At 39.2% G+C, this 13,228-nt stretch overlaps 1 protein-coding gene across 1 annotated transcript in view; it reads right to left on the bottom strand.

The window, feature by feature from the left end:
• clybl (citrate lyase beta like) overlaps nt 1-13,228 on the bottom strand; it is a 163,811-nt gene that overhangs the window by 8,214 nt on the left and 142,369 nt on the right. The window contains exons 4-6 of the mRNA XM_061724660.1: nt 11,314-11,415; nt 6,579-6,672; nt 5,408-5,575 (exon numbers count right to left, since the gene is read on the bottom strand). Of these exons, the coding sequence (XP_061580644.1) occupies nt 5,408-5,575; nt 6,579-6,672; nt 11,314-11,415 (364 nt within the window). The remainder of the gene's footprint in view (nt 1-5,407; nt 5,576-6,578; nt 6,673-11,313; nt 11,416-13,228) is intronic.

The following is a 13,228-nucleotide window of genomic DNA, read 5'->3' as shown; positions in this document are numbered from 1 at the left end:
CTCTCCTTTAGTTAATAATGTTTTGAATTTTTTTTTTTACCCCATTCCCACAGTACAATGACTTAAAACTAAAATCAATTCTTCAACACCACATCTAAACCAATAGCATGACCCGGTTTTGCATTGCTGCAACCCCATTCCACCTACATCCCCTACATATTTATTTTTTTTTCAAGTCCATAACCCCATGCACACGTACTTTATACCTCCACTCTGCACTTTATAGCTGTGACACTTTACATAGACACTTGCACTTTACTAGCCTGCTGCTATAACTTACAACAATAACTTATAAACTATAACTTATGAATTTAAAAATACTATGAAATGTGTTATGTGGTTGGTTGTATTATTGTGATATTGGTTAAATTATATTATACTATTGTTTTTTTTATGAACATTGTATTGCTCTTAAACTTGCTTGTTTTTATATCCTAGCCGGGGGGACTGCCAATGGGAATTAGCCAACAGGCTACATCTGCTTTTATTTTGTAAATACATAATGATGTGCACTGTCCCTCCTTACCAAATAAATAAATTGAAATTGAAATTTTGTGCCACAAAAAATAAAATAAGATAGGACAATTTAACACAGAAAGGGTTTCTTCCTGTTCCTGGTATCTCGGGTGGCGTTGGTGGTTGTGTCCCGCCCCCTCCCCCCCTCCTCTGCTGTAGTTGCAGTTCAGGTAACTGGACTGGACTGGTTGCTGTTTGTGTTTGTTTTTTTTCCTCTCTTGCAGATTCCAAAGGCTTGTGTGCCCGTTGTGTGTTTCCCTGTGTTTTTCTCATTTCCGCTCCCCTCACCTATGTTTATATTAATTATAAAAAGAATTATATATATAAATAAAGAAAAAAGTTATATATATAAAAAAAGAAAACAGAAATAAAAGCAAGGCAGAGTAGAATGACATTTATAGTGTCTGTATTCCTTGTTGTTTGATTGATGATGATGATGGATTAGTGTGTTTTTCTATTTTACACTTATTTAAAGCGTTGATGTCTCTGAGCCGGTTTGTCCCGGCGTTAGCGGCCCCGGCGTTAGCGGCCCCGGCGTTAGCGGTCCCTGCAGCGCCGCTGTGTCAGGGTGGGGCGGCGGTTGGGAGTGACAGGAGGATGACGGAGGGGAAGAAGCAGCAGCCCCGGTGACTCAGGTAGCCCCTCCGTCACGAGCCATTGGCTCCGGTAAAAACACATCACTCCCGCCCTGCAGCCAATCCCGCGCTGCCGTGTGGGGCCGGCGGCTGATTGGACGGCTGCTCTTTAGCAGGGAGGCTGAGAGGAGGGTGATGGCTCGGCTCCTGGGGGCGAGTGATGGGTCTGTTCCTGGGGAACGAGCTGAGCCGCGGCCTCAGCTGAGCGTTTCTCTGGAAGAGTTTTCCATTTCTGGGAGGAAAACATTTTCCCTGAGAGCTGGAGCCTCGTAGGCGGGAAGGGAAGGGAAGGGAAGGGGGGGCTTAACTTCCTGGGAAGATGCTGCAGCATTAGGGTCGTCACCTTTCAGAAATAGAAATAAGGGACGCCCCGATTTCAGCAGCGCAGGCGCCAAAAAAAAGGGACCAAAACTTCTAAACTGCATAGAAATGTGGCAACTGAACACTGCAAAAACTCAAGATCTTACCAGGAATATTTGTCTTATTTCTAGTTAAAATGTCTCATTTTTAGTCAAAAAATCTCATTACACTTAAAACAAGAGTCATTACCAGAAAAATAACTTGTTATTTGACAATTTTCACCTGTTTCAAGTAAATTTTCACTTGAAATAAGTAGAAAAATCTGCCAGTGGAACAAGATTTATCTTCTCATTACAAGCGAAAAAAATCTTGTTCCACTGGCAGATTTTTCTACTTATTTCAAGTGAAAATTTACTTGAAACAGGTGGAAATTTTTGTTTTTTCCAGTGATCAGTCTTGTTTTAAGTGTAATGAGATTTCTTTTGACTAAAAATGAGACATTTTAACCGGAAATAACACAAATATTCTTGTTAAGATTTGGAGTTTTTACAGCGTGCAGGGATGCAGATGAGGCGGGATGCTGACGTCCACATCCCCCTCTCCTCCAGTGGGCATCAATCAATAAATAATCAATAAGTAAGAGCATCATATATGTCCGTATTGGTTCAATACAGAACTTTTAATTCCCAATTACGTAACGATTCTGTATTTTAAGGGACGGATGGCAAGCCTACACTGCAAAAACTCAAAATCTTAACAATAAATATTTGTCTTATTTCTAGTTAAAATGTCTCATTTTAGTAAAAAAAATCTCATTACACTTAAAACAAGACTCATCACTGGAAAAAACAACAATTTTCACCTGTTTCAAGTAGATTTTCACTTAAAATAAGTAGAAAAATCTGCCAGTGGAACAAGATTTTTTTGCTGAAGAAGATAAATCTTGTTCCACTGGCAAATTTTTCTACTTATTTCAAGTGAAAATTGACTTGAAACATGTGAAAATGGTCAAATAACAAGTTATTTTTCTGGTAATGACTCTTGTTTTAAGTGTAATGAGATTTTCTGACTAAATATGAGACATTTTAACTAGAAATAAGACAAATATTCTTGTTAAGATTTTGAGTTTTTGCAGTGTGTGCAGCCTCCTCCTCCGTGCAGACCTGGTACCTGCAGGAGGAACCGGTGTAACGTTTTAAACCGGTGTAACGTTTTAACCCTCTCTCGTCACCCCGGCGTTGCTCGGTGCTAATGCTCGGTGCTAATGCTCGGTTGTAATGGGTGCTGCGCGGCTCAGGGTGAGCCAAGGTCAATTACCGGCAGGCCGGGGCTTTTGGCTGCAGAGCATTACTGCTTAAGTACGGCGGGGCCAGTAATAGCTGCTCACCAAGATTACGCTGAGTGCCCGACGGCTCGTAAGCCGCTAATCCAGCGCTCGGACGGCCCTTCGACACATCAAATCTGACCATTTATTTAATCAAGCAGCTGTTTCCATCAGCTTTTACAACGTTTGCTGCATAAATCTGGGAACCCTGAGGCTGGAGGTTAAATCAGCCTGTAGCCTGTAGAGGGGGGGAAATAAATAACAACAGCAATAATGATGATAATAATAATGATAATGATAAAAATAATAATAATAATAATAATAATAATAATAATAATAATACTAATAATAATAATAATAATAATAATAATAATAATAATAATAATAATAATAATAATAACAATAATAATAATGATAATAATGATAATAAAAATATTGATAATAATAATAGAAATAATGATAATAATGATAAAAATAATATTGATAATATTATATAATAATAATAATAATAATAATAATAATAATAATGATAATAAAAATAATAATAATAATATTATATAATAATAATAATAATAATAATAATAATAATAATAATAATGATAATGATAATAAAAATAATGATAATAAAAATATTGATAATAATATATAATAATAATAATAATAATAATAATAATAATAATAATAATAATAATAATAATAATAATCATGATAATAATCATGATAATAATGATAATACAAATATTGATAATAATATTATATAATAATAATAATAATAATAATAATAATAATAATAATAATAATAATAAAAATCATGATAATAATGACAATAAAAATATTGATAATAATATTATATAATAATAATAATAATAATAATAATAATAATAATAATAATAATAATAATAATAATAATATAAATAAAAAACTATTATAGTAATAATAATAATGATAATCCTAAAAAATACTAATAATGATAATAATAATAATAATAATAATAATAATAATAATAATAATAATAATAATAATAATAATAATAATAATAATAATAATAATAATAATAATGCATCATGTGTCACAGTGGAAAAGAGCAGATTCACACTCAGAACTCGTTCTGATGAAGTAATGAATTATAAATACAGCAAATGCTTTTTTTAAATACCGACCTCTCAATTCAGCTTCACTCCACTTCTCTGTCACTCCAAACCAAAGACTCTGGTTCATCTTGGAAGTAACTGGAAGTTACTCGTGTCATTTGTTGATGTTTTTTCCAGGATTCTGATTGGCTAGCATGACTTTATCTTCTCGTTACACTGCCCCCTGTAGGTTTGGCTGCTCATAGCACCTTAACAGATATTTATGCAGGTTCCTGGAAATCAGGGGTCGGCAACCCTTGAGCGCCCACTCTTTAGCGCCGCCCTAGTGGCTCCTGGAGCTTTTAAAAAAATGATTGACCTTTTTTTTTCCTTTTTCTCTTCTTTTTTTCTCTTTTTTCATTTCTTTTCTCTTTTCTTTCTCTTTTTTTTCTTTTTTTCCTTTTTTCTATTTTTTTCTTCCTTTTTCCTTTCCTTTTTAATCTCGACATTTGGACTTTTTTCTCGAAATTTTAACTTTTTTCTCGACATTTCAACTTTTTACTCGACATTTCAACTTTTTTCTCGAGATTGTACTTAAACATTAATCTCGAAATTTTGACTTTCTTCTTGAAATTTTGATTTTTTTCTCGACATTTTGATTTTTTTCTCAAAATTTTGACTTTTTTCTCGACATTTCGACTTTTTTTCCTTTTTTTTCTTTTTTTTCTTTTTTTCTCTTTTTCTCCTTTTTTCGCTTTTCTTTCTTCTTTTTCTTTCTTCTTCTTTTCCTTTATTTTGACTTTTTTTTCCTTTTTTCTGTTTTTTTCTTCCTTTTTCGTTTCGTTTTTAATCTCAACATTTAGACTTTTTTCCCGAAATTTTGACTATTTCCTCGACATTTCAACTTTTTTCTCAACATTTCGACTTTTTTCTCGAAATTTCGACTTTTTTCTCGACATTTCGACTTTTTTCTCGACATTTCGACTTTTTTCTCGAAGTGCATAATGCAAAAAAAAAAAAAATCTTCCCCCAGTTATAACTAATATAGAAACATGCAGCATGTGTTTCCTTCATTCTAATGTTTATACAAGACTTTTCATTTTTTGCGGCTCCAGACATATTTGTTTTTTGTGTTTTTGCTCCAATACGGCTGTAAAACATTTTGTGTTGCCGACCCCTGGTGTAAATGATGGTATTTGTCAAAACGTAGAGGGGGAAATATCCGTTTCTGTAAATACCCGTCTCTGTGGAAACGTGTCGTCAGATTCCTGCTGCACGTGTGAAGACGTCGTGTGAAGACGCCGTGCAGGGAAACACCAGAAACACCACAAACACCAGCTCTGAAACCGTCAGCGTCTCCGTCTCCGAGCAGCCTGAGTTTCTGCCGGAGGCTGAGACGAGGGTTTGCCGGGCCGACGGGGGGGAATCAGGGTTTGTCGGGCCAACGGGGGGGAATCAGGGTTTGTCGGGCCGACGGGGGGGGAATCAGCAACACAAATGAGAACAATGGGCAGCGAGAGCGACACGCGGCGGGGCGTCCGTCAGGACTGAAGGATGCTCACCTGTGAAGCCCATCAGGGCTCCCTCGCGGGCCTGCAGACGCAGCCCCTCCACGTCGCCGTAGTCGATGTAAACCAGGTCGATGGCCTGCAGGCCGAAGGCTTTGGTTGTCACGACAACCTTCTGCCGGGCGTACAGCAGCTCCCGCGCGTCTTTGGTCCGCGTGGCACCTGAGGACACGCAGGGATGCAGGTGATGCTGATGCTGATGCTGATGCTGATGCTGACGTGCACGTCCTCCTCTCCTGCAGCGTTTTACTCCTAAACTCTGTTTGTGCTACAATAACTTAACATTAAATCATCCAAACTATAATAATTTAATGCTTGTAATTATAACAATATTATTCAGCCGTTCACAGACGACATTACGATACCTAACCTCCTCATTTCAGAGTTTTGGATCCTTTATTTATGACTGAACTTTTTATTAAAGTCATCTGTAAATGGAATAAAAACAATATTTTTAGCTCTTTTTTCTGCAGAGCTTTGATAATTTTCATAAATAGTAAAACAAGACACAGGGGAGATCTGACAGTAGCTGTGTGGTTGCTCTCTTCATTTCTCTTTTATTTCTTTTTGCACTGTGAGCTGTGCAGGTTCCTGTGCAGGGTGGGCTACTATAACTTGTCATATTTTGTGTTGAAACTTATGAAAAGTTATTTTATTGTGGTTCGCCCGTGTTTTTGTTGTTTACATGTCTCAAATCTTGCCAATTGTTCAAATCTTTATCATTATAATCTATCAATTACCAGGTAATATTATGGAAACAACACACGCTTTCTTTTACAGTCCAGTTTCACTTTAATTACTGAGTAAAAGTCAGGTAAACATTTCTGTACTTATTGGGTAAATACTTGGGAAATAGAATTACTGGGCAAGTAACTACAAGGTAAGTACCTGCCAATTGCAGGTAAAACATGGTAACTATCAGGTTAATTACAAGGTCAATAGAGTCACTGTATTTATGCTGATCGTTCGTCTCCCTTATTATTGTTTCTCCCTCCTTGTGTTCTGTGGGCTGTGATTTTGGTGCATCTGTAGTTTTTCTCTGCTCATCATGTATGTTTTTATGTCTGTATAATGAATGTGTGCTGAATGTTTATATCTGCTCAAACCTAAATCTCCCTTCAAGGGACAGATGAATAAAGTGAAGTGAAGGATGACGTGTTTGTACCGATGCTGGCGCAGAAGTCGTCGGAGCCGAACACGACGCCGTCGTGGTGCAGGCCGGCGTCGGGGGCGAGCCGGCGGATCTCCTCGCACACGGCCTGCAGGGAAGAGACGAGAAGGAGTAAAACATGGAAACATACGGCCTGCAGAAACGGAGACGTTAGGGAGTAAAACATGGAAACACACGGCCTGCAGAGACAGAGATTCAGGAATAAAACAGGAGAAACACACGAGAAACACACGGCCTGCAGAGAAGGAGACGTTGATGAGTAAAACATGGAAGCAGGTGAAGCAGGTTCCTCCCACTGGAGGAGACGAGGAACGTCAGCATCATCCCGCTTCATCTGCATCTGTGCAGCGATTTAGGTTTGCAGCAGATATAAACATTCAGCACACGTTCATCATACAGACATAAACACATACATGATGAGCAGAGAAAAACTACAGATGCACCAAAATCACAAAGGAGGGAGAAACAATAAAAAGGGAGATGACTGATCAGCATAAATACAGTAGCAGCTCAACACTAGTACAGTTTACACGGCAAGAGGAAGAATCAAAAAGATGGAGCACTGGTCAGCAGACACACAGTAGCCTAAACAGTAGGTTCTAGTGCATAAAGAAATAAAGCTGGGCCACCGGCCGGCCCAGATACCGTAGCCCACCCTGCACAGGAACCTGCACAGCTCACGGTGGAAAAGAAATAAAAGATAGATCACTGGTCAGCTTATATACAGAAAACTACCCATTAGAGTGCAAAAAACGAGAAGTGAAGAGAGCAACCATTAACACTCTGCAGCTGCAGACCACCGTCAGATTACTGTCTGGTTTTACTGTTTATGGAAAATTATCAAAGTTCTGCAGGAAAAAAAGAGCTCAAAATATTGTTTTTATTTTATTTACAGATGACTTTCATCAAATATTTGTGATAAATGAAGGGTCCTGATCCAAAAACCTGAAATGAGGATCTGAAATGAGGACCTTACGAAGAGTTTCCTCTTCGTAAGGTCGTCTGTGAACGGCTGAATAAAATTATTATAATTACCGTATTTTCTGGACTATAAGCCGCACCTGTATATAAGCCGCATCCGCTCTATTTAAAAAAAAAGATATTTATCCGCAGATATTGATGTTGTTAGATTAGATATTTACTACATGTACAGAAGGATTCTGAACTGTAAATGATGTACATGTTTGTACCTAAATAGATCCTTTCCTAACAGTGTCTTTTAACACGGCAGCAACTTTGCTGATTAAAACGGGACAGAACCAAGAGAAAATAACCAGTATTTATTTATCTATTTATCTGTTTGAAATCTGCTTCTACTTCTATCTGCTAAAGAAGAAGTAGTGTATTCTTCTTTGCATTTATTTTGTCTTAGTTTTGATTCTAATTCCAGTTAGAGCGCCCCGAGTGGTGGAAGAAAAATCCACAGAATAGAAACCTTTGTATAAGCTGCGGCTTATAGTCCAGAAAATATGGTGCAATTGTTAAATTATTATAGTTTGGATGATTCTCTTATTTAACGGCAGGGACGAAGCAGAAACGCTGGGACGCGTGAATATTTCCGACATTTAAATGTGTTTTAATCACGTTACTGCAGGAAAATCAGAGACTCTGCTGCAATTAAGTCTGGAGAGACGAGTGATTCAGGCTTTTGTCGACCTCCAATTGAACATGAGCAGCCTGTGTGTGTGTGTGTGTGTGTGTGTGTGTGTGTGCGTGTGTGTGTGTGTGTGTGTGTGTGTGTGTCGGTAACCTGGGGTTCTGTCTGGAGGAAGGAGGAAGGTTCTGTCACCCCCCGCCACGTAAACGCTCCCCAGCACAAACACGGCGTCAGAGGGAGGAAGAGAGAGAAACATTTCCAGTCTCTTTCTCCCCAAACGTCCCGGCGATCCGCCGAAGGTCACGCCGCGCTTTCATGCCGGCCGCCGTCGTCACGGAGAAACTTCTCCGGCGCGCCGACATCACAACGCTGCTAATTAAAAAGAGACGCAGGAAGGAAACCGTGGAGAAAAGAAGTCGCTCTCAAAGCAGCAAATCCCTTTTATTCTGGCGTTCGAGTCGTCATCCGCCGGTGCCGAAAAATGCTACGTAATGGTTTTCTACCTTTGCAGAACTACAATTGTACTGTGTTTTACTCCCTAAACCACTTCCTTTACTGTGTTTTACTCCCTAAACCACTTCCTTTACTGTGTTTTACTCCCTAAACCACTTCCTTTACTGCGTTTTACTCCCTAAACCACTTCCTTTACTGTGTTTTACTCCCTAAACCACTTCCTTTACTGCGTTTTACTCCCTAAACCACTTCCTTTACTGCGTTTTACTGTGTTTTACTCCCTAAACCACTTCCTTTACTGTGTTTTACTCCCTAAACCACTTCCTTTACTGTGTTTTACTCCCTAAACCACTTCCTTTACTGCGTTTTACTGTGTTTTACTCCCTAAACCACTTCCTTTACTGTGTTTTACTCCCTAAACCACTTCCTTTACTGCGTTTTACTGTGTTTTACTCCCTAAACCACTTCCTTTACTGTGTTTTACTCCCTAAACCACTTCCTTTACTGTGTTTTACTCCCTAAACCACTTCCTTTACTGTGTTTTACTGCGTTTTACTCCCTAAACCACTTCCTTTACTGCGTTTTACTCCCTAAACCACTTCCTTTACTGCGTTTTACTCCCTAAACCACTTCCTTTACTGCGTTTTACTCCCTAAACCACTTCCTTTACTGCGTTTTACTCCCTAAACCACTTCCTTTACTGTGTTTTACTGCGTTTTACTCCCTAAACCACTTCCTTTACTGTATTTTACTCCCTAAATCACTTCCTTTACTGTGTTTTACTCCCTAAACCACTTCCTTTACTGTGTTTTACTGTGTTTTACTCCCTAAACCACTTCCTTTACTGTGTTTTACTGTGTTTTACTCCCTAAACCACTTCCTTTACTGCGTTTTACTCCCTAAACCACTTCCTTTACTGCGTTTTACTCCCTAAACCACTTCCTTTACCGCATTTTACTCCCTAAACCACTTCCTTTACTGTGTTTTTCTGTGTTTTACTCCCTAAACCACTTCCTTTACTGCGTTTTACTCCCTAAACCACTTCCTTTACTGTGTTTTACTCCCTAAACCACTTCCTTTACTGCGTTTTACTGTGTTTTACTCCCTAAACCACTTCCTTTACTGTGTTTTACTCCCTAAACCACTTCCTTTACTGTGTTTTACTCCCTAAACCACTTCCTTTACTGCGTTTTACTGTGTTTTACTCCCTAAACCACTTCCTTTACTGTGTTTTACTCCCTAAACCACTTCCTTTACTGCGTTTTACTCCCTAAACCACTTCCTTTACTGTGTTTTACTGCGTTTTACTCCCTAAACCACTTCCTTTACTGTGTTTTACTCCCTAAACCACTTCCTTTACTGCGTTTTACTCCCTAAACCACTTCCTTTACTGTGTTTTACTCCCTAAACCACTTCCTTTACTGTTTTACTCCCTAAACCACTTCCTTTACTGTGTTTTTCTGTGTTTTACTCCCTAAACCACTTCCTTTACTGCGTTTTACTCCCTAAACTGCTTCCTTTACTGTGTTTTACTCCCTAAACCACTTCCTTTACTGTGTTTTACTGCGTTTTACTCCCTAAACCACTTCCTTTACTGTATTTTACTCCCTAAATCACTTCCTTTACTGTGTTTTACTCCCTAAACCACTTCCTTTACTGTGTTTTACTGTGTTTTACTCCCTAAACCACTTCCTTTACTGTGTTTTACTGCGTTTTACTCCCTAAACCACTTCCTTTACTGTATTTTACTCCCTAAATCACTTCCTTTACTGTGTTTTACTCCCTAAACCACTTCCTTTACTGTGTTTTACTGTGTTTTACTCCCTAAACCACTTCCTTTACTGCGTTTTACTCCCTAAACCACTTCCTTTACTGCGTTTTACTCCCTAAACCACTTCCTTTACTGCGTTTTACTCCCTAAACCACTTCCTTTACTGTGTTTTACTCCCTAAACCACTTCCTTTACTGCGTTTTACTCCCTAAACTGCTTCCTTTACTGTGTTTTACTCCCTAAACCACTTCCTTTACTGCGTTTTACTCCCTAAACCACTTCCTTTACTGTGTTTTACTCCCTAAACCACTTCCTTTACTGCGTTTTACTCCCTAAACTGCTTCCTTAACTGTGTTTTACTCCCTAAACCACTTCCTTCACTGTGTTTTACTCCCTAAACCACTTCCTTTACTGTGTTTTACTCCCTAAACCACTTCCTTTACTGTTAAATAAAGGCCAATGACTAAATGAAAGTGTAAAGTGTAATGCAATTCATGTCATGGATCGTGTATTTTAAAGGATCAAATACTCAACATCCCTTATTATCCATTTTACATCGTGCAATGAATGATGGACGTGGCAATCAAACTTTGAAAATTGACTGTGTGCAGAAACACAAAGTAGCATTTCTCGGCAGGGAGCAAGGATTGGCAGAACACCGGCCGACGTCGGTGACGCGTCTCACGTGAACGACAGTTTTTCTCTCTGTTGTTGTGTCAACTCAACTCAACTCAACTTCCTTTAATTGCCACAAGGCTCGGCCAGTGGAATTAGTTTCACGGTGCAGGTGGAAGCTGCAACAACACACCACAGCAGTACAAGAAGACAGAAGGTTTTCCAGAGGAAAAATACAGAGAAATAACAATTGCAGACAAAACAGGACGAGGAGTTGAGCGTATCTGCGTTACCTGGAAGTTGAGCAGCCCCATCGCCGTCTCAACGAAGGTGACGAGACGTAGCGGCTCCGCCGGGACCCGGCCCTTCAGGTTCTGCCGGAACCTGTCGACAAACTGGACACACGGAGAATTCAGGCCCGGATCGTTAGCAGAACACCCTTAGCCTCGTTAATTCAATTCAATTAAATTTTATTTGTATAGCGTCTAATACAACAGATGTCTCTAAAAAAACTCTCCTTTAGGAGGGAAGAAACCTGGACCACAGGCCAGCACGCAGCTCCTGAAGCTCCGGCCTGCAAACATGCGCAAAAGAGAAAAAAGGGTGGCCGGCACAAGAAACTACAGGAACGATGGACAAAAATGATAGCTATGAGATATTTATAATAAATAAAATGGTAATGGAGAAGAGAGGAAGGGAAGAGGAGAGGAGAAGAAGGGTGAGAGGCACCGCCCAGCGGATCATGTCGGTCCCCCCTGCAGCATAGGCCTATAGCAGCATATCTACCACCAAGCTATATTTGAGACTAACTATTATAGTCTTGTTCTATAGCTGCAACTATGACTACTGACTCCAACACACTAGAGTTTACACTACCTAGAGATTTACCAACACCAGCTAGAGGTTTACTAAACACTAACTATAGGCTTTACTAAACAGAAAGGTTTTAAGTTTAGTTTTAAAGGTGGAGGTGGTGTCAGCCTCCTTAACCCAGATTGGAAGTTGGTTCCAAAGTAATGGTGCCTGATAGCAGAACGCCCGCCCTCCAAATCTACATTTAGATACTCTAGGAACTACGAGTAAACCTGCACCCTGAGAACAGAGAGCTCTGCCAGGAACATAAGGCACTATCAGGTCTTGTAAATAATGCGGAACTAAGCCGTTTTGGGCTTTATACGCAAGTAAAAAGTTAGCAGAACCCCCTTAACCTCGTTAGCAGAACCCCCTTAGCCCCGTTAGCAGAACCCCCTTAACCTTGTCTAAAAGTCTGAGCATTTTAGTCTTATTTTAGTCAGAATTGTCCATTTTAGTCTAGTTTTAGTCAAAGATTGTATTTATCCAAACCCATTTTACAATTCAAACAAGGTTTTCTTATCATTATATTATTGTTACCTTATAGACTCAAGAATACATTCATTCCAGATACAGAAGACTTTCATTTGAGTTTACAACGTATTGTTTTTTCCGCATTTCTCCCCATCTTTTTCTTTTTCGACGACACATTGGGTTTTCTTTTCCACGTCTCTGTTGGAAAGTGGATCCAAAGATCTAAAAACTAAACTGGTTTAAAGACTAAACCAGAGGAAACTACTGAAAACATGGACATTAAGGATCTTTGGTGGAACATTTCGTCTCGTTTTGATCAACAAAGTTTTTATTTTGTAATATACATTTTAGTCTGGTTTTTATTCGTCTACGATATTGCATTATATATTTAATTATCGTTATCGTCACATGACCAGCATTTTCGTCTAATTTTCCTCAGGTGATAAAGGTTCGTTGACGACGATATTTAGCTATAATTTTCATTGACAGAAGCAACTTTAAGCTGCAGTCGAACTTCTGCTGAATCTTTCCTCCTTAAACCTTAAACACAGCCTGGTTAGAGACACCGAGAGGAAACCAACACTCGTTCTGACACAGATCTTGACGTCTTTATTACCTGCGAGTCGTCACTGGGAGAAACGTCTGAGAGCTTCAGACCGGAAACATGAGAGAGCAAAGCGACAGGTTTTTACATCGTCAGCAGGTTCCCCTTCATCCGAGCTCCCGCGAGAGCGACAAACCGCGTACACGCAACAAAGACAAGGCAAAACAAGTTTAAAAAGAGAAAACGGAGAGAAGAAACACCACTGGTGTGTCTTTGAGCATGTTTTACTGGTTTTACTGGCACATTATTCAGCTTTTTCTGGTCCTGCGAGGCCGCGG

The sequence above is a fragment of the Cololabis saira genome, chromosome 6, assembly GCF_033807715.1.
Source record: "Cololabis saira isolate AMF1-May2022 chromosome 6, fColSai1.1, whole genome shotgun sequence".
Lineage (NCBI taxonomy): Eukaryota > Metazoa > Chordata > Actinopteri > Beloniformes > Belonidae > Cololabis > Cololabis saira.
This window is presented reverse-complemented; position numbering and strand designations above follow the sequence as displayed.